The following is a 24,201-nucleotide window of genomic DNA, read 5'->3' as shown; positions in this document are numbered from 1 at the left end:
AGTAGTATTTACTTCACCAAATATCAGCCTAGCTAGTAAAGAATGACAAACAAACCTGAGAAGCGTATGGTACTTTTCATGTCTTGAGGGTAATAAATATCTCTGGAGAAAGTTAACCCATGACTAATATAATTTGCTGTGAGTGTAAAACTTTATACAAATTTCATCCCCTAAAAAGAGCTTCAACCTCGCGCCTTAGCGCTCCAGACTATCATAGTTTCAACCCCTCGTTTTGAATTTTGATATGAGATGGTCTCATGTGTCATGTGTGCGTATGCACAATAATAGTGGTGATCTTAGGTCTGAACGCTTTTGGAGTACGTGGCCCAGAAGAATATTTCTCCACTTGTCTCCCGTAGAATTTTGTTCCTTCGCATTCATTGTTAAATTTTTTTTTTAGCTAAATAATTTTCTTTTGGTTTTGATCGCGTTTTTTCTTTCTTTCAACCATTTTCATAAACAATTTGCTCATTCACACTAAGCTTTACAACCTTGTTCTCTCCTTCTCCCTCCAGTCACCATGAAGCTATACATAGCTTAAACATCACCTGAAACACTTGGGTTACCTCAATATAGTGAAGTTTAGAGCTTTTTACACAACACTAAAGAGCTTATATGCAAATAAATCTTTAGAAAATATAACAATAATATGTAAGCAACGGATATAAAAAAGTAATGTGGTCTCTCCTCCCTCTTGTACAAACAACACTATAGTAATTTAGAAACTCTTATTTGATCTTTTTTTATCTAGTGTCTTTTCTTTCCACAAAACTTAACTCATTGAGACACCTTGCCAAATATCCAATTCGATCCACACTAAAATCCACCATTGATCCCACAATGCTAGCCTTTGGATAAGCATGCAATATTGCTGTTTCATCGTCTTTCACTTGGACCTGAAGCATAAACTCTAGGTTCCAAAATAACTTCCCATTCTTGGCCTCTCAATCCTGTTTTGGACCAAACACTTCTCTGTTAACTCACAGTGCTTCTTAATCTTTTCAAGCTTTACTTTGCCATCAAAAAATTGGTCCATGATCTACTACCTTTGCTTTCTTCACCAACTTTGTGGCACATTCGATCAATTCACTTTCTCTCTTGAAATATATGGATCAATGACTGGTATCCCACAGAGTACCTTAAGAATCACATCACAAAAATGACTGGTCCAGTCAGTTGTTGTCTGGTCAAGTACTCTGGATCAAGATAAGCAAAGCTTCCTTTCACCGTCGTACTCACATGTGTCTGGTCAAGATACGGACCAGTCTCAGACAATCCAAATTCTGCAACTTTGGCCCTGAAGTTCTCATCCAAGAAAATGTTAGCACTTAGCATACTTCACATCGCTGTGTATGATGGCTCTTGCGGAACCTGTATGGAGATAGTGATCCCCTCTAGCTGCACCAACGCATATCTCCAGCTTATGTCTGCAGCTCACCTTGGGTTATCCAAGTCATACATATGTTCTTAAGTGTTCCCTCTTCCATATACTCGCCCACCATGATCATCTTGATGTTCCTCATTGCAGTTTCAGATTAAAGGAAGCAGGTGCATGTGTCTAAACTGAGACAGCATATCGATCTCTGTCCTGAATAGTATTGATGTAAAGCGGGTTAGTATTGCTTGAAAACTAACCATCTAAAGAAAGAAAACTTTACATTTGTGTTTGAAGATCGTTACGATCCAAACAGATTGATTGATTCTGGTGATACCATGTAATAAAAAGCATTCTTTCCTTGTTTTCCCTTTATCTCAGGGACCATGAACTCTAAACAACAGAGAATGGTTTGATCCAATTAGTAATTTTAATACTTTCAGTCTTTCATCAATGCAATAGCAGAGAAGTTGGTTTCAGACCTCTGTACTCTCTCGTTTACATTTGAGTCAGGACTCATATAAATTCAAGTTAGTGACTTGTTCTAGCCATATGATCAGTGTATATAAATGCAAGACAAGCAAGGGAAACACATTTTTCTATAACAGGTTTTAGCTATTCGCATCAGTTCACAGATGTGAAAAAACTATATTGTCCAGTGTTCTCATGAGTAGTAAGTAGTCATCTCAAAATATTTCAATGGCTTTTCGAAAGCATTTACTTCCACAGTTCCTCTAAGTTATATCATTACATTACTATGTTTTCACTTTTCAAAGTATGATATGACACAGTATTTGGAATACTCCAACAAAATATAAGTGTCAGCAGCATCGACAGTGACTAAGAATTATTATCCTAAGCACTTTCAAAAACATTAAAAGAGCATTGTGCAGCTGAAAAGAGTAAAAGAATACTAACAAATACTCACGGAATAAAGCTGTCCAAGAGATCTCTCCATAAAGCAGCAATCAACCTGCGCAAAAAAGGAAGAAACAAATGTTCCTTATACATCCACACAGAAAAAGATATGTTCTTTGTTCATGAGTATCTACTTGCATGCACTTGATTAAGGATAGGAGTGTGGGAAGATAGCAAACCCGAGAAAAGTTTTGAGGGAGAATCTTGCTTTCATACGAGAGGCAAGCTTTGCAAAGATTATTTTTTTTCTCAGAAACGGCCCCTTCTCTGAGGAGCGTATTTAGGCGATGGACGCTAATAGAGGTATGATTAATAGTAGACTGCCACCACGAAAAGAAACCATATACAATATACATATTATTTTGAATTCCAGGCTTAAACAAATTATTTATAAAAAAAAAAAATTCTGGAAATTGCTATTGGGATGCGAAGTACCTTCTCCTCGACCAAAACCATATCGACACCCATCGGCTCATCTCCCTTCTTGACATCATGTGCCTCCCAAAAAACGCAAAACCCTTGTGACAACAACAGTCTGACGACACTGCCCTGCCTTCAACTCAGTGAAAATAAGCTGTGAATTAGTCATTGTTAGAATCTGTGCGTTAGAGAGATAGTAAGCTACGAAAAGAAGGCAATGACACTTTATCGGAAACAACCCTCGGTGGGTCTCTCTATATATAAAAAAATTTAGTACACGTTGAAAATGAATTGAAGAGGAAGTAGCGGAGAGCTATAAATTAATGCAATAATTAACAGTAGTTACAGTTTCAATTGAACTCGATTAGAAGCGTTACCGGGACGACGATACGTTGCTCATCGAGGAAACAAACCGACCCAGAAGATCATCAGTTTTACAGGCCTTTAGAAGGAATACGTCACCAAGAATTACAGAGCTTACTGTCGACTCCAATTAAAAAAACTGATAAATTTAGCCCTATAAGGCCGAGTCCGTTTACAAATATAGTAGCCTCATATTGATGACAAAATTATAAAGGGCCACAACATCGAGAGTATTTAAAAAGAGAGAGGACATGTGTCATAATTTGCCCTATGCTATGTGCTGATGTGGCAGTAGGAGAAGAGAGAAAATTCTATTTTATTAGTATATATATATATAGATAGATTTGAACAATGTACCAAGTTAAAACCCTTTTATTGCAGAAACCAAAAGATAATGTTTTCTTTTGATCTATAGATACATCATCATCTTCTTCAAACCTATTATATAATATGAATGGCTGGAGAGCGATGATGGGCGCTAACTGTTTGTAATCTGAAAACTACCATAATGAAAAAACCTACTTTACAATGGATCGACCAAAGCCCACTTGGTTTACTCAACTTTTGATTTTCCAAGATTGAGATGATTTTCTACCAGAAACATACAAAATATCAAAAGCTTTGGAGTTTTGCAAAAGAGAAAAGTGCATGTTCATCCAATAACCAAATTGAGGTTAGAACAGAGAACTGAATCTTAGCTGAACACAAAGCTTGCGATATTAGGGCAAGGGACACAATCTTGATGGATTACGAACATAATAATTAAAAAATGATACATCAAACATTTTTAGGGGATCAGATTTGTGGGGAAAAAAATGAAATTGGAGATGGAAAATTGAACTCACATCTCCTCTGGTCCCCATCGTTCAGATTTCCAGACTCTCCTCAAGCTTGGAAGCATAAGTGGTTCAAATTTGTTGCACACACTCCAGTAAGTGGTAGGTAGAGAGAGTGAGAGAAGGGAAGCTGAAAATTTGGGAACGCCACTGAATGATCCTAAGAGCTACTTCCGGTTCCCTGGCAATGCGCTGGAATTAGACGCTGCCGCAGCTCTGTTGATGCTCCCGCAAGTTCTGCACAGCCAAAATACAAATGGAAACAAATCAATGAAACAGAACGAAATATAGTCTCCACCCATCTGTATTTGTATCTATCAATTAAACCCTTCACATATATTGGTGATAATGGTTACTTCACCATTTTTGTAAGGAGAAAGACGAGGTGAAAAAAAAGGCAAGGTTTTAATAAGTTATGGGCTGACCTTGGGCAGTGAAGTTAAACAATGGAGGCAGTGCTCTTCCATTTGGCAGTGATACATTTGGGGCCCGTAAGTCATCGAAGAAGGGGTGTGCACAAGCTTCCAACTATACAAAATGTAAAAAGGGTTTTGTAGAATTTTTGAATTAGAAAACTCCAAATCAGCCAAGGAGGTTAGTTTAAATAGTTTTTGTGATGTCCAAAAGGATTTGGGCTTACTGCAGTGCAACGAAGGTTTGGTGAATACTGGAGAAGTCTTGAGACGAGGTCTACTGCTTCAGGTGGCATTCGCTTGTGGAAAATCTGCAGAATTTTTGAGCTACATTAGATTTCATTTGAACATGTATATGAACCAGAGAGGCACCTACGATTAGTCTACAAACCTTGTGCCAAGGGTGAGCTTTTATTTGAGGAAACTTGAACTCTGTGTAATTTGGATTCATACACCGTATTTCCTCTCTCGTTGGCGTACCAAGAATCTGGTACACGGACAGATGAATAAGATAGGAACAAGAAATGTAAAAAGAGAGGAAGAAACACGAATGATCATAATAAGTACCTTGATAATCTCCACCAGCTGATCAATGCCACTTTCTCCGGGAAACAGTGGCTGCAGGTAGAATACTAACAGTTAAATATGATTGAATGTGATTTGAGAGATACTAAAAGGTAACTAAGCTACCAATCATAACCGAAACTTTACAATATATATATAAAACTCACTTGGCCGAGTAAAAGCTCTGCCATAACACAACCACCAGACCACATGTCAATGGCATTGGTATACTCTGTTGCCCCGAATATAAGTTCTGGGGCCCTGTAGTACCGGGAGCATATATAGGATATGTTAGGTTCACCTGGGACCTGAAGACGAATCACAGTGTTAGCCATCTTTACTCAAATGCTAACCCAACTCCAGGAACACTTCAGACAAGAAAGAACATACCAACATCTTTGCGCTTCCAAAATCACATATTTTTAATTGATGGGTTTGGGTATTGACCTAAGCAAAACACATCATAATAGAATCAGGGTATTGTTTGTAATATGGTTTATCTTTTGAGCGTTATCTAGATATAAAAAACAAATGCCTTGTCCAAAGAATTTACACTATACCAGTAGATTTTGTGGTTTGATATCACGATGACACACCCCAACCACACGATGCAAGTAGTTCAGCGCACGGCAGATCTGATATGACAAAAGCAAGCAACACAAGCGTAAGTAAAACATTTCAAATAAAGGAAGTTTCAAGCTAGGCAGATAACTAAAAACGATCGACTATCGAACTAAAAGATCTCACCTGATAGGTGTAGAGCTGAACAAGGATGATTGGCATATGCTGATTCATTTTGGTATAGTGCTTTAATGCTCTGTATACAGTTTCGGGAACAAACTCAAGGACAAGGTTAAGATAGAGCTCATCCTTGTCAGTAGTCGAAAAGAAAGAATGCCTCAGCCGCACGACATTGGGGTGGTCTTGCAAGCGCATGATCTGAAGTTCTCTGTTCTTGTATCTTTTATCCTGCAGAACCTTCTTAATTGCAACTTGTTCACCCGTTTCCAGACACTTGGCCTATCCCAAAAAAAAAAAAAAGAGACAGCAACTCAATATCTGTAAACGACAAAAAGTAAAAAAGGATTAATAATTTCTCATACGAAGAATTTGCACATACCTGGAAGACAACTCCAAATGAGCCTGTTCCAACCACTCTCTGGGCCATGTATGAGATCGTCTGAAACCAAATAATGAAAAAAAGCAAGTAAGGATACGGCCAACAGAGTGAACAGAGGAGACAGCCATTCATTCAAAAAAGAAATAAGGCAATCAGCAAAAGTTTATTTTAGACACAACACCTGCTTAGGCTTTCCATCACGACCTCCGACAGTGGTTGTAATAACTTGACCAGTTTCAGTCCCACAGCCATTAACAATAGGTGGTTCCATATCCTGTATAAGCAAAGCCAATGGAGATGTGAGGAAGATGATGATTTAAATGATGGAGAATCCAGATATAACAAAAGCAACCAACTTTGTCCTCCTCGCCGCGGTTGGCATGAGGCTCCTCCTCTCTTAATCTCATATCGTTCATCACTTCCGGAAGCTGATCAGCAGGAGGAGGCACATTTGAAGTTCCGGCAACACTATCTTGGGACACCATGTCAGTACTTTGGTCAACCTGCATGGGATCATCACCACGAGAAGATAAGTTGTCGTTGTCTTGATCGAGCTTGGGTCTCTTAAGACTAGAGTCCACACCCTGAGAAAGAGCGAGAGGTCAGGTCAGGTCAACATCGAAATCAAAGATATCATCCACAACAATCAATGGATGCATCTTCTACTACAGAAATCAATCTTGTGATAAAGCATTTTGGAAGATAAATTGAAGAGAAAATGCATTACTTACAGGATCCGAAGAAACAGAGGTCCGACCCGAAGCAATGCTCTTGAGACGACGCATCACGTTCATCTTCGCCACCAATAGATACCAACTCCCAGCCCTAAAATCCTCACCACAGCTTCATGTGGAGAGAGAAAGAGATAACGAATTAACAGATTCGGATATTCAAATTCGCATCTGTCCGTGACGAGCACAACACAGCGATTCTTCTAATCGGAAAATCTCTCTCTCTCTCTCTCTCTCTCTCTCTCTCTTCACGACGCAAACCAGGTGGAATCTTTGCTTCTCTCTCTCTCTCGCCAATCATGCCAACCTCGTTCTCTCTCTCTCTCTCTTTCTTTTGGTCAAACATTGACTCATCACCGTTGATTCATCGTCGCAGCTCATCCGACGGGTTAGGATTAATCCTCCTCATTTCGACCACTTTTGTTTCCCAAAATACCCCTAACTTGCTGTGTTATCTACGGATGGATATATAGAATGATTGCATCTAGGCACGCGGAATATGCGGGTTTTGGATCATTTGACCATTCCTTCGACTACTCTCTCTTTCCTTCCTTCCCTGACTTTCATGTTAATTTATTACTGTCCTTATTACCCATAATCTATAGTAAGTATAACATTCAAAATTCGATTAATTTACTCTAAACATTACTCTCGGAGTTTGAATTGGATAAACACATAATATAGGCTCAAGCTGTCCCTAGGTTTTATGCATTTTAAAGTTACTTACTCGATAGAGCTAAATAAGGTACTTTGCGTAGTTAATTTAACTTATGAACTGTTCCTCCCTAGCTGTTTAAATCTTAGAGTACTTGCCTTAACTGCTTGGCTATTAAATTTATAAAACCGTAAACACTTGGGGCTTTGTTAAAAGGATCGAAATATAAATTGAGCTCGGAAAGCAAAATATAATGTTCCCACCATACAACATATCACGGGCCCAGTTGATGTATATATGCAAAAACAAACTGTTTAACCATGGCCACATTAGGCTAGCCCCTAAACTTCTAGTGGGCTTAAAACAAGGCCCAAAACCGTGTCCAATCTTGTTGGTGTTCCATACGTCAATTCCCTTTTTTTTTTTTTTTGGCAACTCAATACGTCAATTCCTATTTGGTAACACACCGAGGAAAAAGACATAACGGAGACAAGGACGGCGTAACGTCGGGTTCTCGCACCAGTCTGTCATGGTATGGCGTGGCAGAACGAAAATGGCGGAATACGTAAACTCCCATCATGCAAAAGCAAGAGCCACGCACGGACAGAAGAAGAAAAAAAAAATAGCATTAAATGAATGAATATTAGCCTGCAAACACATTTAATGCATACCACGAGAGACACATAAACGGACCAGATCCATCCAAAGTCCAACCACATACTGCTCATAATATCCCAGTCCGCGTTAGCAAACCACAGCATCTGACGGTGCGTGTGGCTCACTCTCGCTACATGAGTTTTACTACAATTTTTTATATAATAATAATAATAATGACACCCAAAAGGATAACAAAGGGGGTTTCCAACCCCAGTCAATACCCGAACCACCAACTCCTCCACCGTGATCAGACCAAACCTAACATGGTCCCAACCACGGTGACAAAGGAGTTGGACTTCGCCACCCGCGCGGTTCGTTCTTGACTCGACACCCCCCTCCCAAACTTAACTAAAACCCAAAATACACAGTACATATAGTTAAAATTCACAACTCAACAAAAAAGACAACACACACACACACGCTCAACGGACAACGGTACACCTTGAGCCTTAGCTTTCGCACTGAAGAGCGTCTCTGATCTTCTGAACGGTGCATGATATTAGGTTATTAACCGTCTCTACTGACTCAACCGTGAGTTTTGCCGTCGGAAGATTGTTTACAAGGATTTGAAACGCCACCGTCAAGAGTGACCCTCCACCGACCGGTCGCTGCTCAACGTCTCCAGAGCCACCGTCGGGGAGAACAGCGAAACCAGAAGGAAGTAGAGCCACGTAGGATGAATCTCCACCGTTCATCACAACATTCATGGCTGGAATATCTACAGGCGCGTACACCACGAGCGCTCCAGATGCGTCAATGCATGTCTCCTGTAGAATTAGCATACTGCTTTGGTTCGCGTTCATTGGCTGCCAAACATGCAAAACAGTAACGCTTTAGGGTGAAAAAGGGGGAACAAGTCAAAATAACCTTTTCAGATAAACCAGAGAAAAGAAGTGAAAAGTCAAAAATACAGTAAAGTTCGAAACTGTCCTATTAATTTTGACTTTTTAAAAACTCTTACAAAAAGCTGTGATGTTTTTGTTTTCTACACACAAGTATAAATATAGAACCACTCATATTATAATGTCATCTTGTGCTAGCACCCAAATTACTAAAGTGTCCTTTCTCTATCCACTCTTTTGTCCATTATACTACCACCTCAATCAGGGACAAATACGTCACTGTCACCTAATCCACACTCCCCATACCTATCAGTTCCATACATTACTGAACCAATCACACATACCAGACTAGTTAACCGGAAACTCTACTCAATATTTGAATAACTCTCAGACTGGACCGGTATTACTAAACTAAGACTAACTAACCGGTAAGAATAAACCGGTTTATTCTTGACCTTTGGAAAAACAAAACTTACATTGGAGCGGAGCAGAGAAACGGAGTTGCCTTGATCTTGACCTTTGGCGATGTGGGCCATCTCCTGCATGGGACCACCGTTAGATAATATATCCCATTCACATCTCATCCGTTCGTTCCGCAAGAAGTCAAACAGACGTTGTGGCGAAGCCGGAAGCCACACAGACGTTGCAGCACTCAGAACAATACCCGAATCGTCCACACTCTTACGGGTCATAACTCGAACGTCCGGATCTACATTTTCGACGGTGAGCTTGCTCCAACTGTGGACAGATGGCGCAGAGATGCCCGAGCAGAAGTTGACCGTCATACGTTGAGCTAACTTCAGCATGCTTTTCCGACCACCAGGCGTTATTGCTGTGTTTTGCATACGTCAAAGTTATTTAAATACAGATTTATAACATATTTAAAGTGTTATATTGATAAGTGCGTGAATTAGGAAACGGACATGAGTTGTCGTGCGGCGTAACGGACGAGGACATGAGGATGGCCAGACATTCGCACTGTCTCTGAAGTGTAGCGACCCATCTTTGCGAGCCAAAACCAAGACCTGACCGAAGCAACGGCCGGTACAAGTGGTGGATTTGGTTTTCATCGTATTCTGCATGTTCAACCCACGTGACCTGCGCAAACCAGAAACAAATCCTGGTTTAGCATATAAACAAGCGAACTAACTAAACCGGTTAGACGAGAGATTAAACACCATGTAGTCATTAGTCAACCAAGTGTAAGTTGAGATGAGAAGATAAAATTTGAAGAAAATAGTACAACAAATGAAATAAATATATTACATAGGGGAGATACGAGGCAGCATAGAAGATTGGATTAGATATAGGAAATAAGATTTATTTAAACGATAATTAGAAGGCATTATTTTGTGCATGCATATGAAATTAATGTGTTCTTTTCAAAATGCGCACCAAATATTTTTGGACAGATGCTTCATAGAATAGAGAGTAAAATAAATAATTATAAGAAGGATTTCGATATTTGGAGACAAACACAGTTGTCGAAAACTTGAAATCTAATCCAGAGAATCCGACAGATAGAGAAGCATCCGGATCCATAAAATAATTTCAGCAATCTCGGAAGGTTCGGGGATCAGAATTCGAGGAAGAGAAAAAAGCATATTCTATAAATCCTTTTTTTTTCTTTTCTGACATAAAATCATGCTCTATGAACTATTCAAAATAAAAACGTCTGAAAATAAAAAAGACGGTAAACCCAAAAGATTAAAAAAAAAAGATTTGAAAAGAAAGTTGAGAGTGACAGTGAAGTGGGTGCAGCGAGTAATGGCTAAAAAACAAGACTCATTGATGCATGAGCTTCTTCTTCGTCTAGTCACTCAATTTAAAACCTAGAGATCCTAACTTTTTCTTCATTTCCATCGAATTTTTTCAAACCCCAATAACAAAACATTTCTAAGAAAAAAGATTCCAAATGTGTTTACGTGATTAATTATCATTATGATTTTTTTTTCTTAAAGTTAATTACCTTAGAGTATCCATTGGACATATCTTGCACTACGCAGCCTGATGGTAAACGCCGGACCGTGACGGCAGATCCACCGGAATTATCCCGAACGGTATCAATTGAAACGTCGACCACCGCCCACACGCCTTCCGCGTGCTGTTTGCAGAACCGGAGGAAATTCACGTTGCGAACCGGAACCAACGGTGACAATACTTGTAGCTCCGCATTCATCTGTAGTAAAAATTTATCATATTTTAACCAAACCAAAATACTAAAACGGAATGTGATTTGAGAGAGTAATGTTATTACCAGTTGAAGTGCACCGTTCCTTGTCCCGGCCATTCCACCAGAGATAACGTCAGTGGTTATGGCTCTTGCAACGTTACACGGAAACATCTCGATCCACCGGTTCTGTTAAAAAATAATAATAATCATTATTCATTAGAGATAAAAAAAAATAAAAAAATCAAATTAAAAAGAACTAATAATAACTTACGGAGTCCATTAACGTCTCGACGAGAGCTAAGCTATTGATGATAACCATACCGGACGCTCTCGACGCTTCAGTAACTAAACCGGTTTGTTTATTTGACGAGAACGTCCTCACGTACTCCTCTTGGTTAAGCTCATCTCTCTCTCCGTCCAAGCTTTTCACCCATAACGGTTCATCATTCTGAGTGAGCTTCACCAGCTCATCCATGGCCGTTAAAGCCAGCTCCAACAAAACCGACCTCTGATCAATCCCATTAACCACCATCGACTGGTGCTGCTGCGGAGGCGGTGGTAAGCAACCGCCACCGCCGAAATCAGGAGGGAAGTTGAAGTTTCCGCCGTTGTTGTTGCCGACGGCTAGCTCTAGAGAAGAGGAGTGGTGGTTGTGGTGGCCGAGGAATTTACCGGTGAGGTTACAGACACGATCTAACTCGTCTTTCAAGCGAGCGTTTTCGATGCGGAGGTGGTGCTCTTCGAGAGAGACGTCGCCGAGCATGGCTGGTCCACCACAGTTGTTGCACATTGGATTCCTCATTGCCTCGCGTATGGACATGTTCTCAGCTCTTAGCTTATCGTTCTCTTGTCTCAACAACGCGTTCTCGTGCCGCTCTAACTGAGTCTGCAAACGATTTGATATTTAATAAATATTTTATTACAAATAAACATAAAAAAATGTGATTTTGAGTAAGAAACCTTCATCTGAGTGCGACGATTCTGGAACCAGAACTTGACTTGTCTGGTCTCCAAGCAAAGTCTCTTACTAAGGTCAAGTCGTTGCTTCTCGTCAGGATGTGGACACTCCTTGAACATGCTGTAACCAAACTCAAGACATTAATTAATCTAGATCGAACGAAAGAGAGAGAGAGAGAAAGAGGGGATTACGATTCGAGTTCTTGGATTTGTTGAGGAGTGTGTCGGTGGTAACGTTTTTTCCGAGGAGGTTTATTATCGTCGGCGTCTTGATCTTCGCCGGAGATACCTTCGACGTTATCACTTCCAGATCTGCTCTCATGCTCCTCCTCACGGCTTCTCCTGTTCGTCGTACTCCCTTCGAAATTATTATCGTTATTGTTGTTCCTCATCGATGCTTCTCCACGGTTCGTTCCTCCTCCTCCTCTCTCCGGTTGCTCCTGTTTGTCCGAATGAAAATAAATATATTAGGTTTTTTTATTGTTCTCTATTTATTCATATTAGTAGAGGATACGGCGTCGTACGAGAGCTAGAGAGAGGCCTGATGAGTAAACAGTCTTCGTGTTGATAGGAGGAGAGAAGAGACTCGCTGCCGCCACTTGAGCCATAGCACCGCCGGGTATTACGGTGGATGCGGTGGTGTGGTTGCCATATGTTAAACCGGAGAGGATTCTAGCTCCGGTGGGAGAACCACCGTTCGTGTTGTCAAAGAGACTACCGAAGTTCATCAAAATGATACAGATTTAATATTTTGTTGTCTTCTTATTATGTCGAAGTGCCCAGAGAATAAAGGGAGAGACTTTTCACGGAAAAGGGTATGCGTAGATCGAGAACTGCTCAATCACAGGAAAACAAAAGAGGATGAGGGAGAAGAAACCCAGAAACTTAATGGAGGAGAGAGAAGGAGAACGAAAGCGGAAAATTTTCTTTATTTTTTTCTAACTTCTTTGCTCTTCGTTCTCAGTCTCTCTCTCTCTCGCGGAATTAATGGTTTGGAAGAGTGATGGGGAAGATGAAGATGGGAAACCCTAAATGTTGTGAATAGAAGAAAAGGCCTCTCTCTCTCTCTCTCTCTCTTCACTCTTGCATGTTGATATATATATTGACTCTCTTTTTCCCCTTTCTGTATTTTTTTAATTTATTTTTATATTGTATAGATTTCTTTTCTTCTTTTATTAATTTCTTTCTTTTTTATATTTTAAATGCATTTTGACAAATTTAGCTAAAGTGTTCTGTTTTAATAAAGTGAATCTATTAAATCCAATTCAAATCCAAAAAGACCCACCAAGCTGATCTTAGAACTGAACTGACTTTTTATATTTGTCTATGTATATGTATTAAAATTAGAAGCAAAAAAAATCTAATTTGACATTATTTATTTATTTATTTACAGATCTTTTCAAACTAATTGTAGATTCCAATTAAAAGTAAAACTTACACAAGCACTGTATCAAATTTGAATATGTTATATATGGTTTCAAATCTACTTTAAGCTATTTACCTTTTTCTCAGACAATAGATTATAAAAATAATAATTTTGGACAATATATTATATAATAAAGTCACGTTTGTAAGTATTACCATTTTTAAACAGAATATTTTCGAAATTAAATCAAGACACCATTGATTGAACGCTCTTACTCAATTTAAACATATTTATTTATAGATTATGTCTATAAAATGAAACTATACGTTAGAGGAAAAAAAATATTTTTAAATGAATTAATTGAGGAGAAAAGAGTGAGAAAAACGTTAGAATGAGATATGTGGACTCTTGAAAACCTTACGAATGCACGAGACTCTTTTACCAGAAGAACTCGGTTGACTTTTTCCTTCTTTTTACCATTTTCTACCTCACGCGCTTTTTCTGTACTCGCTTTTTTCTTATTCGCGGAAAATATAGACGACTTTTATTTTTGTTATAGACTTGTCTAGCAACCCCACAAATTTTCATGACTCCATTATATGTATTTTTCTATTGTCGACATGCCTTTTTTTATCTTATGATATCATTTGATATATATTACTACTAGAACATAATCAAATAAGCTATAGAATCTTTGAGTTGTGAAAGAATCTATTCTCAAGTAACGACATGAAGAAGTGAGCTTGTGTTAACTAAAAAGACATTCCATAATTAGTCTTGTTAAACTCCATTATTGGGCAAAATTGTATCCCCTAGATGGTGGGATAATTTGGAAAAATTAATTAAGTACAACAATTATTAGATTTGATGATGGAGAAAACTTTTCACTATTTAACCGTACTTCATAGTGCTATGCGCGCATATAGGAGAAGTCGCATTAATTTTATGTTCTTATCTACTTTTTATATTTTACATATTTTATGAAAAAGTCCAAGTTGCAAAGTGTGCTAAATGTAATTCTTATTCAGCAGATCAACCGAAGTTTGGGGAAATATTGTTTGATTGTATAATTTTTCAAGTTTTCAAATATGCTTCAAATGTAATTATTCTGATGTTATAATTTATTTAGCAAATCGTCAGTTCAGAAGGTCCATTCAACTCGCTCAGCTACAGTTAAATGTATAAACATACAAACACTGGACTAATGTTTTGATGATTGATACATTAGGGTTTAGTGTTTACACAAAGTCAGAATTAATTGAACCGAAAGTATGGATCCATAAACCTAAGAAAAAGTATAAACTGGAAAAGAAACAAAACGTGGGAACTAATTTAAAGGACGGCCAGAGTGGTGGATCATATTGGGTTTGGTTCGGTTTGAAGCACATGGGAATGTCGGTTCCCTAAGAACAACCGACCAGCAAAAACGCAACACAACACACTACGACTTCTCCTATTTATCGTTTCAGGTATGCACAAGACTTTCGCTTCCATTGTTTTGTTCCAATCACTTGATGTTTTTCACAACCTAACTATCTTACACATACGACATGAAACTGTATGTCGCGTTACGACCAATGTATTGTTGCTAACGTAAGAACATATTCGGGATGTCATATATAGGGCATTATTGACCAAAGAAACAAACCAGAAGACCCCTTTAGAATCAATAACATGGCATACACCTTTTAGATATCAAAAGACTAGACTTTTCTACTAAGACAATTCCATGATGAGTGAGTACCACAAGGGTCAAATCTAATCGAATCCTCTAGTGCGCATCCGATGTTACGTTCAAACAGAAAAACGATCAGCTTTTATTGGACGTCTACAGCAACAAAGATCATTTATTGAGAGCAACAAAATATGGTTCAGAAGAGGACTATACCAGCCAATCCCATTATTCCAATTAATGGTCCTCACCTTCTTTCTCTCTCACCTTTTTTTTACCACAATGTCTCCACACCTGAAGCTAAAAGTACTGAAAAAGAGAAGTCTTCCTAATGTGTTTCGTTTCTCACCCAAAATCAATCAAATTACATCAACTGTTTTTTGCTAACATTGGATCATAGAAATTGTCAGTAAGTTGGGGTTTTCAATACACAAATGAGTGAGTATTCAGGACGTGCACCTAATACACGGCCTCGAGTACAAGTACTACTGTATATGCAGAGTCACATGCATACTTTACTCATGTGGGCCACACAAGGTAGACCCCGCACATGAAATCATTGACAGAACCACGTGTGATCAAGAATTAACATTATACGATTGCGATACATTTTGGAAGCAATGTCACGAACACACATAAAAAAGTATATCGTCAGGATGGTGTTTAATGGACAGACATATGGGGGCTGGAGAGAAAGTGACTGTTACCTACAAGTCTGGGAAGACCTTCCTCCTCTCTTTCTTCTTCTTTTTTGTTTGTTTCTTTTTGTGTCTTTAGTGGGAGTTTGATGGCATTTTCCAGAGAGGTTTGGTTGCAACAAGAATCTTCTCTCTTCCATGGGATTCAGGTTCTTTGTCATGTATGGTAGAAGACCATCTTACAGCATGAGCCATTCTTGCTACTTTGTCTAGCACCTCTGGAGTGTCTCGGATCAAAACTTTTCCTTCTGGACGCAGTATTCTGTCCATCTCCACCATCAGATCTACTAGGCTACACCTGTATGCATATTAGACAATTCAGTTTAGGTAAAGCGGATAAGACAAGGACCTTTTCTTAGCAACCGAGAATGGTTTAACCTTTAATTATACCTCGATTTGCTCGAGTCTGGCCGTTTTATCAGTGATTCAATTCCTGATACGTGGATGAAATCATACGTGCGAGGATAAGTTGAAAAAGGCTCACACCTACAAGAAACAATAGAAAAGTTTGATCCTTGATGCTGGCAACGGCTAATATACGAAACAAGAGAAATAGCATGTATCTAAAGTCTTTGCTTTGATAAAAGTGACTAACCAATCATGGTAAACACCGATGAGACCTCTGTCATAAATCACGTCAAGAGTTAATGGCTTCCGAGCTGGGATGACATTCATAACCCACACAGACTCAGATGCAAGGGCTGCAGCAAATCCTCCAAAGAATGCGTTCATGTCCATGACATTGCGGACAGCTGGAGATTTCAGCTCCAAGTCGAGGGAATCCCTGTAATAGGCAACTCTTCTTGCCCACCTCCTTGCATCTGCTTCAAACACATCCAACCCGTTTTTCATAGCAATGGCTCTAGAAGGAACTTTAGTAAGCCTTTCCGGCCACTTGGGAATAGTTCCCAAAGCATTATCTCCTTTGACAGACGATGGTCTAGTAACACACTTCTTCAATTTATAATACCTGAAAAAAGGGGAGAGAAAAAAAAGACAGACTTCACTTTTGCTTTCTATTACAGTTCCATATTCTCATCCACAAAACTATACAACGAGGTCATATGAGTGCTATTTCCGAGGAAACTCACCATGCATCACTTGGGGGCTCGGACTCATCACACAACTCAAGCCCAAACTCGTTCTGGCTGGGTAGACATGAATCTCCAACAGGCTTCTTCCAGATGACAGTGTTTCCATCGACAGCAATTAGCTCATAGCACAAAGCTCTAGCGACCGCCTGAAGATCAGCCCACTCTTTGTCTTGTTTAGGCCATTGAACAGGTGGGCCAGAGATTACAAGATATCCTCCAGGGCGCAGTAACCTATCAACTTCGATGAAGTAAGTTGCATCTGCAGACAAATCACCAAGCATAATCAGACAACAGATGATATGAAAGTTTATACTCCAAAACCCAAGATACTACTTACTGTATGCCGTGAAAGGAATCAAGCATCGGGAACAATGCATCAAGTCGAAGGAGGATGCAGGAAAGGGGAGTCTACGAGTGCCAAGCATGGCAACAAACGCAGGGACTCCTCTTTCCAAAGCGAACTGAATCTGCGATTTATGTGAATCTCTTGGTGCAAACGAGAGGGCCAGAATGCCTTGAGATAGTAGAGTACCTCCAAAACTTGCGACCTGCAAAGGTTTCACAATCGTATTGTACCAATACAGAGCAAAATGTGAATACAAAAAAAAAAAGAGACTATTATGATGCTTACCCCGCATCCCATGTCAAGGGCAGTCCTGAGAACTCCCCCGTTAAGAGGAATATACTGAGAAAGCTTTTCAATGTACTGGCCAGCTCCGCCAGGAAACATGGTGCCACCACCAGGGAAAGTGAAGTAATCACCTTCCCTTTTCATCCATCCTTGGTGACCTTTCCGGTCAGCAATTTTGTTGTATGGCATGTTTGCATGCCATATCTGCAAAGCTTAAAACGCTCAGTAAGTATAACATCCTACCAAAGAGATATATCTCTAGCCTTGCAAAACCAGAAATATAGAACTAGCTCATATAAAGGGTTAATTCAATATAGAAGTTGAACTCATTTTTTGATCAAAAAAAGTTCAACTAATTTGTAAAAAAAAATGAAAAATCTGTTGTTATTCAAACCTAATTTTTAAAAACTCCTCTAAAATCTCTGAAATCATATTAATGTATCTAAACTTCATACTAAAACCATCGTAGTAAATTCTCTAATTCACTTAAAATCATCTAAAAACTCATTAAAAATCACAACAAATCGTCTCTAATGTTGGATTGAATACATCCCCTCAGTTCATACCAACATCATAGTTTGCAGCTTGAATTCAATACCTTGTGTAGGCTCTCCGGCCAGGGAACAGAGATCTTATAACCAGAAGGCGGAGGAATCAAGCAGAGAGGCGTCTCCTCCGGCAACGGACAGTGTCTCTCCCGATAGAAATTCATCTCCCGACTAAGCTGGCTGTTCCTCCTCGGATCCTCGCAAGGCATGTGAGCAACAGCATCCGCGGGACAATACTCGATCGGCTGCAAATGCTGACCGGACTCAACCAGAGTCACCAGCCGCTGGCGTTGCCTCGGATCTGACGCGGTGGAGAGAAGCAGCGTTTGGCGACCAGAGGCGGCCATGGAATCGCCGAGAGGAGTGAAGAGTAGGATGAAGAAGAGAAGGACGATGCCGAAGAAGGCGGCGGTTACGATGTCGAGGAGGCTCCATTGACGCTGATTATTACGCTTCGACGCAGGTAGCCCCATACCTTAGCTTAGCTCAGAATCTTTCTTCTTCGTGGACACAAGATCAGATGCAAATCTTATAATTGGAGAGATCTCAGATTTGTCGGCGATTTTTTAAATATTTATTTTATTTTAATTTTCTCAGTGTTTTAGTACCGACTTGCATCAGGCGGAGCACGGTGGATAGGATACGCCACTGATGGGCTCCCTAACATAAGAAAAACTAATTAAATAATATTTTAATTTCTTTGGTCGTCTCGTCGTTTATACATTTTGCATGCTTTTGGAATATATTATAATTGGGGCTTTAAATATTGGATTGGGCCTTAAATATATATTTGTAAATGCCAGTATAAAGTGTTTCAAACCGGAGATTCAACATTAGCAAAAACATACGAGAGTTTACAACAAACTGTGTAACCATACGAAAGCGGTTAAAGGCTTACAGTACATTGAACTCAACTAGTTTCTACTATCATCATCTAAGAGGTACACATTGCTACTACTACTATATCAGTAGTTCCAGAAACAACGCTTCTTGCTTGTTGGTGAGACTCAGTTCCTCAAAGGTTAAGGCACCGTCTTGAAGGCTGAATGCACGTCGAGGATATGCTCTAATCTGTTTACACATTCATACCACTTATAAGAGAGGCTTGTAGCAGCAGATAATATATATAAACGAATATTAGAAGTGACAAATAGAATATCGCCTCATCTAAGAGAGGCTTACCACTCTATATGTGCCTGGTTTGACTAGTCCAGCAGCATCTATGAAGTCAAAAAGGTACTGCAATTCAACAAAACAAGTGTTAAGGAAAGCTCTTTTAAATACGAAAAAAATGTTGCTCACACTAATCACTCGAGACTTGCAAACTTCACCTTAAGCTTGTCTGATTTGAGAAAGCGACGACCATGACGGCTGCTATCTGGCATTCTAACAAGTAGAGTGATGGCATCTTCATTATCCACTGATGGCTCTATGGGAAGTGCTTCCTTCTTCGTAATGGAAGATCTCTGCCACAAGTGAGGTACCCAAAACAATTGTGAATATTAGCATTCACTGGACAGGCATTACAACCCAGATTGAATATTAAGGATGCCTAAGAGATGGATCTGTAGTTATGAAATCAATGTTAAACCACATTTCAGACGCATTTTCCTTTACGATTCACTATTATCGTATATTTATATCGACTGAAAATCTTAGGGTTTACTCTGATTACATAAACCCTTTTGTAGGCTGAGTTCTACCTATGTATTCATGGGAAAGGAGTTGTTCCCACACTGGACTATGTTCATGTCAACTTTCACCTTCCAACTAATGAATGCCTCACAAGATAAGCAGATTACCTCTCCAATGGCCCTCTTATCGGAAGATTGTGACTCCATGTGAGTTCCAGGCTGATTATTATGTGAAGTATTTTCTCTAGCTACTCCACTAAAGAGTGCCTTTTCCAGCATTATTGCCTCCTGTAGCTCTTTTGACGGAATGCCACCCCACTAGTAGAAGTCCAGCAACAGGAGGTGAAAACAGGGTAAGAAGAACACATGATCATGATCAACTAGAAGCTAGTCGCTAAAAAGATGCTTAATTTGCTCTTGATTTGCTACTATCACTGATAAGAGAAATCAAACTCTTTTTGAATAATTACCTCTTCAGGATAAGAAGCTTCATGTCCGTGCTGAGAGCTAACATCAATTGGCTGCTTTTGTTTAATATCTTCACGCTTGTCTTGCAATGTAGAGCTCCCCGGCTTCAAAGTACAATGGTTCTAGTTAGCAAGATAGCTTAAAGAGTCTCAACACATTACATCAAAAAGTAACTTAGTATGTAACTAGAGGAGATGATAAATTCAGTTTCATACGTTATATCTGCTACTTTCATTTGTATTAGACGGCTCAACGGAGCGAGGCATAAGTTCAGCTAGTTGCTCTCGCATTACACTCTCTTGCTCTTCCATCTGAAAGCAAAATTGTTGCTAATGTGAGACATCACCTACATCGTCAGGTACGTAGCAGAAGCAAAATATCTATCCAAATACCTCTATCGACATAGAAATCGCACGGGCAATGTCCTCGTCTTCCTTGTTAATAGCCTCTCTTGAAGACAAAACGCTAGATGGAACCTGCAAAAAAAAAACATTTTAAAAATAAGCGAGGCTAGGCTCATTCAATTCAGGATCTAGAGACGGTGAAAGCTATAACACTATACATTGTCACGACCCTCTTGAAAGTCTTTCTTTGAAGCCTCAATGGCAGCTCTGATCATTTCTTCCTCCGCATCGTTTTGATACACAGGTGATTCAGCATCCCTATGTGTTGTTCCACCATAGACTTGAGATCCATGATAGCTTGGTGAATGTCTAGCATAACCGTCTCCTCCGACATCTCCAAGTCCATGAGGGCGAATCTGATCATTAGCAGCACCCCAGGTAGAGTTAGCAGGGAACCCTGTGACTTCTCCCGTGTGAGATGATGGAGGAGGAGAAGAAGCAGAGCCACTGAGCTGCCTAAGGAGACTTCTCCTGTAGTTGGGATCTAGAAGCAACGAAGGTCTAAAAGAGCGAGCAGCAGAGAGGAGAGATGGAAGTCCGCCTGGAACTGGCCTAGACTCGCTACCACCACCACCACTACGAACATGATGACTGTTATCTTCCACAGCATTGTATGCTGGACGAGTGTCTGAGCTTGGATCAAGACTGCAAGGATAAAGACCAAATAAAGAAAGAGGGTTTATTATACAATGAAGAAGAAGAAGAACAAAAATCAAAGAAGATAACAACATACATGCTTCTCTCCACATCCCTGAAGTGAGCATTGATGGCCTCAGTGAGATTATTGCCATGTTCCTGATCAAAAAGTTTACACTAGCGATTAGTGGATCTACACTGATAGATCCTATACGATGCTGCTCAGTGAATTAGCTGAAAACACTAAACTCTCCGGATTCCAATTACATCATTTCAAATCTATCCGAAAAACGAAATCAATGCAGAAAAGAAAAGAAGGAGGAACCTCGAGACTCTGAATGGCGAGTGACTCATCGGCGCCGGTGATGCTCATGTAAGACTGAATGGCGTCTCTCGACGGTCTCATCATCGGAGAACAAACTCGAACCGGTGATTATGGAAGCAAAGCGGCGTTCTAATAATGTGTTTGATTGGTAAGTTTCAAGATTGGTTCAACTGATTCGAACCGACGCTGATGAGTCTACACCAAAGTGACGTTTAATTGCTTTTTTCTTTATTTTACTTTCTCTGACACGTTCCCATCTATTTACACCATCCAGCACTTATATATGTTTTTTTCTCAATAATTCCCACAACTTTAACTCATTTTCTTATCCAATTACTTTTACAATTATAAATGAAAATTTATGAATTCAACGAGTTACCTTTTCCATATAAGATAAACTTTAAAATTTGATACTCTTTGTTTTACATCAACCATCATTTACACTATTAATCAAAACAAGATGACAAAAAAAAAGTCAAGCCTTCCTCACTGCTTTTTTAGTAAAAATTTGTTTTTGCTTTTAATTTTCTTTGGTTAAAGCTGATACCCATAATAACACTTTTGATAAAAAAAAAAAAAAAAAACTGATATGTTTTTTAAATGGTTTGAGGTATGAGACAATTATCAACTTAGGCCGGAAGAATAGAGTCTTAAATGGTTTAAACGCAGCGGTTGCGGTTGCGGGAGTTTGCGGTTGCGGGTGCGGGAGTTTGCGGTTTCAAGCGTTATTAAGCGTTTTGTATGACTGGTGCAACGTTTGAAAATTGTTGCGTTTGCGGGATATTTATGACTAGTTGATTATAAGATATTGCAGCGGTTTAATAATAAATTATCCATATTAACATATTGTAACATTATAAAAATATAAAAACATACTATTGTAATAAAATATAATAATTATCAATATAATATGATTAATAAAATATTATGTTTATTTATAAAAAAATAAATTAGTTGAAATTTATAATTTTAATAAAATTTGTTTTGAAAATTTATATTAAAACTTTTAAAAAAATATTTTATTTCGTTTTATATATGTGTATATCTTTATATATGTGGTGTATATAAATGTTTAAAAATTATAATAAATAATTAGTTTAAAGTTTTTATAAAACAAATTATGATATTGTTTGTGAATTTTAATTAATATATAAAATATGTATATATTTTTATTTATAATATTCCCATTTTAAAATTTTAATTTTAAAATTTTAAAATATTTTTGAAAATAATTTTATATTTATTTTTCCACCCGAAACCGCAAACGCTAGTTGGAACTAGCTTTTAATTTTAAGAGGTTTGGAGCGGTTTGTATGATTATTTCCAAACGCTGTCAACCGCTATCAACTGCAAAAGCTGCGTTTGCGGATCATAGCGGAAAAACCAGCCAGACCCTTACATTACGTAATATATTTATCCAAGTATCTAACGATACTTTTCTATTGCAAGCCTAATTTCCTAATTGCAACAAAGAAAGGTATTATTAATTTTATTCTCAAAATAGCATCAAAAAGCCAAAACAACTCAAATAAATTTTACTAAAACGTTAAATGACAATCTTATCATCATTTCAAATTTTATTTTAAAAACATAATTTTTTATATATTTTTAAAATTGTTATTTTAAATATTAAATTCCACTCCCAAATCTCCACCCCAAATCTAAATCATAAGTATTGATTAGTTAACTTTAGAGATATAAGTATATTTTACACTTTTAATGAAATTTATTAGGTCATTTTGATCTTTATGAGCTATTTTGTGATAAAACTCTTTAGTGCTATTTTATGGTATTTCTCTCTCTTTTTTTTTTTTTGCAAATTTCTTTTGGAAAACGTTTTTTTTTTAAGTTTATGAAGACTTTTGTGAATGTATATGATATTTTCTTAAATTTGTAAAAAAAAATTCTTAATTCATGAATGCTTTCATAAATGTGTAGACACTTGTTGATTGTAACTTGTATCTATATTTAATAAGTTTTTCCTAAACATATATGTTATTTTCCTGAATTTGATTTATATGTATATTTACTAAAATATTAATCTTCTTTAACACACGTAAAATTTGAAAAAAAAAACACATGTAAAATATTATTCAATATATAACATTTCTTAAAAAAAATATGAAGATTTTCTTTTAAATATATAATAATTTTGTAAAAATTAGATATCAAATTCCTAAAAAAAATTCTTAAAATTTAAGAAAATTATCATACATATTTAAGAATATTTTATTTAATAAACATATCATTTAAATTCAGTAAAATATCCATAAATATATATTTATGAAAATATTCATAAATACACATTTTTTACTTTTTCTAAATTTTATGAAGATAATACACATTTTATCAATATTTTAAAATTTTTTAAGAAGATATCATATTTGTCAGAAAGGTCTATTGAAAACTCATATTTATGGAGATACCATACCCATTAATGTTTTCCTAGACTCATATTCAAAAAGATAATATATATTTAAAAAGACTTTTCTATTATTATTATTTTAAATCGTTTCCTACTTAAAGTTTTCTGGAAAATAAAAGTTTCAATTTAAAAGAACTATATTTATTTAAATATTATATATATATATATATATATAAGGTAAAAATATAAGGGAAATTGGAAAAAGAGACATTCACAACTTTCATTTGTCTATTTGAGACTTTTGATATTTTTGGTCATTTTGGACTGGTTTTACAT

General features: G+C 37.9%; 5 protein-coding genes across 7 annotated transcripts; all 5 read right to left on the bottom strand.

Annotated features, from left to right (window-relative positions):
- Positions 1-589: 589 nt before the first annotated feature.
- On the bottom strand, positions 590-3,504 carry LOC125583325. 3 transcript variants are annotated; one of them, XM_048750002.1, is made up of 5 exons: positions 3,091-3,504; positions 2,729-2,846; positions 2,473-2,613; positions 2,294-2,348; positions 590-1,588 (listed from the first exon to the last, which is right to left on the bottom strand). In XM_048750002.1, coding segments are annotated over exons 1-5 (339 nt in total). In that variant the 5' UTR covers positions 3,114-3,504; the 3' UTR covers positions 590-1,586. The 3 variants fall into 3 exon arrangements, with proteins under 3 accessions (XP_048605959.1, XP_048605958.1, XP_048605956.1); XM_048750001.1 differs by having other exon boundaries at positions 2,304-2,348; XM_048749999.1 differs by having other exon boundaries at positions 590-1,583; positions 2,304-2,348.
- A 324-nt stretch (positions 3,505-3,828) lies between these two features.
- Positions 3,829-7,024, bottom strand: LOC106388722 (shaggy-related protein kinase theta; the record flags this gene model as incomplete). The annotated part of the gene is given in 13 exon segments (NM_001316271.1): positions 3,829-4,149; positions 4,338-4,440; positions 4,553-4,636; positions 4,717-4,812; positions 4,893-4,943; positions 5,057-5,197; positions 5,280-5,336; positions 5,450-5,524; positions 5,637-5,909; positions 6,010-6,069; positions 6,191-6,283; positions 6,366-6,593; positions 6,741-7,024. Coding segments are annotated over 13 exon segments (1,401 nt in total). The 5' UTR covers positions 6,804-7,024.
- A 1,068-nt stretch (positions 7,025-8,092) lies between these two features.
- On the bottom strand, positions 8,093-13,139 carry LOC106388720 (homeobox-leucine zipper protein ANTHOCYANINLESS 2). Its single transcript, XM_048749998.1, has 9 exons — positions 12,549-13,139; positions 12,217-12,464; positions 12,028-12,145; positions 11,339-11,953; positions 11,152-11,253; positions 10,864-11,073; positions 9,818-9,992; positions 9,371-9,726; positions 8,093-8,858 (listed from the first exon to the last, which is right to left on the bottom strand). Exons 1-9 carry the CDS (start codon positions 12,750-12,752, stop codon positions 8,502-8,504), a joined length of 2,385 nt encoding a protein of 794 aa, XP_048605955.1. The 5' UTR covers positions 12,753-13,139; the 3' UTR covers positions 8,093-8,501.
- Positions 13,140-15,621: 2,482 nt separating this feature from the next.
- Positions 15,622-18,716, bottom strand: LOC106388723 (probable pectin methyltransferase QUA3). Its single transcript, XM_013828866.3, has 7 exons — positions 18,084-18,716; positions 17,486-17,689; positions 17,192-17,402; positions 16,852-17,113; positions 16,356-16,730; positions 16,151-16,246; positions 15,622-16,058 (listed from the first exon to the last, which is right to left on the bottom strand). The coding sequence occupies exons 1-7, from the start codon at positions 18,504-18,506 to the stop codon at positions 15,836-15,838; spliced, it is 1,794 nt and encodes a 597-aa protein (XP_013684320.1). The 5' UTR covers positions 18,507-18,716; the 3' UTR covers positions 15,622-15,835.
- A 127-nt stretch (positions 18,717-18,843) lies between these two features.
- On the bottom strand, positions 18,844-21,761 carry LOC106388724 (plant UBX domain-containing protein 9-like). The gene is made up of 10 exons (XM_013828867.3): positions 21,501-21,761; positions 21,273-21,334; positions 20,698-21,184; positions 20,528-20,611; positions 20,351-20,446; positions 20,138-20,239; positions 19,836-19,985; positions 19,365-19,499; positions 19,216-19,272; positions 18,844-19,104 (listed from the first exon to the last, which is right to left on the bottom strand). The coding sequence occupies exons 1-10, from the start codon at positions 21,582-21,584 to the stop codon at positions 18,994-18,996; spliced, it is 1,368 nt and encodes a 455-aa protein (XP_013684321.1). The 5' UTR covers positions 21,585-21,761; the 3' UTR covers positions 18,844-18,993.
- Between the last annotated feature and the right edge of the window lie 2,440 nt (positions 21,762-24,201).

Source organism: Brassica napus, chromosome C3, assembly GCF_020379485.1.
Source record: "Brassica napus cultivar Da-Ae chromosome C3, Da-Ae, whole genome shotgun sequence".
NCBI classification, from domain to species: domain Eukaryota; kingdom Viridiplantae; phylum Streptophyta; class Magnoliopsida; order Brassicales; family Brassicaceae; genus Brassica; species Brassica napus.
Note: the sequence above shows the minus strand (reverse complement) of the source record. Positions and strands in the feature narration are given on the sequence as shown.

Excerpts from the sequence above, each read along its gene's own strand:
- LOC125583325 (XM_048749999.1), bottom strand. The coding sequence starts at position 3,113 with ATGAGCAACGTATCGTCGTCCCG. Across the intron at positions 2,847-3,090 it reads AGCAACGTATCGTCGTCCCG|GCAGGGCAGTGTCGTCAGAC; the intron begins GTAACGCTTCTA and ends ACTGAGTTGAAG. Across the intron at positions 1,584-2,303 it reads CTCTTGGACAGCTTTATTCC|AGATCGATATGCTGTCTCAG; the intron begins GTGAGTATTTGT and ends TATTCAGGACAG.
- LOC106388720 (XM_048749998.1), bottom strand. The coding sequence starts at position 12,752 with ATGAACTTCGGTAGTCTCTTTGACAACACGAACGGTGGTTCTCCCACC. Across the intron at positions 12,146-12,216 it reads CAAATCCAAGAACTCGAATC|CATGTTCAAGGAGTGTCCAC; the intron begins GTAATCCCCTCT and ends GTTTGGTTACAG. Across the intron at positions 8,859-9,370 it reads TTTCTCTGCTCCGCTCCAAT|CCAATGAACGCGAACCAAAG; the intron begins GTAAGTTTTGTT and ends CATGTTTGGCAG.
- LOC106388724 (XM_013828867.3), bottom strand. The coding sequence starts at position 21,584 with ATGATGAGACCGTCGAGAGACGCCATTCAGTCTTACATGAGCATCACC. Across the intron at positions 20,447-20,527 it reads CGATTTCTATGTCGATAGAG|ATGGAAGAGCAAGAGAGTGT; the intron begins GTATTTGGATAG and ends TTTTGCTTTCAG. Across the intron at positions 19,105-19,215 it reads AACCAGGCACATATAGAGTG|ATTAGAGCATATCCTCGACG; the intron begins GTAAGCCTCTCT and ends ATGTGTAAACAG.
- LOC106388723 (XM_013828866.3), bottom strand. The coding sequence starts at position 18,506 with ATGGGGCTACCTGCGTCGAAGCGTAATAATCAGCGTCAATGGAGCCTC. Across the intron at positions 16,731-16,851 it reads GAGCCCCCAAGTGATGCATG|GTATTATAAATTGAAGAAGT; the intron begins GTGAGTTTCCTC and ends CCCTTTTTTCAG. Across the intron at positions 16,247-16,355 it reads ATCGGTGTTTACCATGATTG|GTGTGAGCCTTTTTCAACTT; the intron begins GTTAGTCACTTT and ends TGTTTCTTGTAG.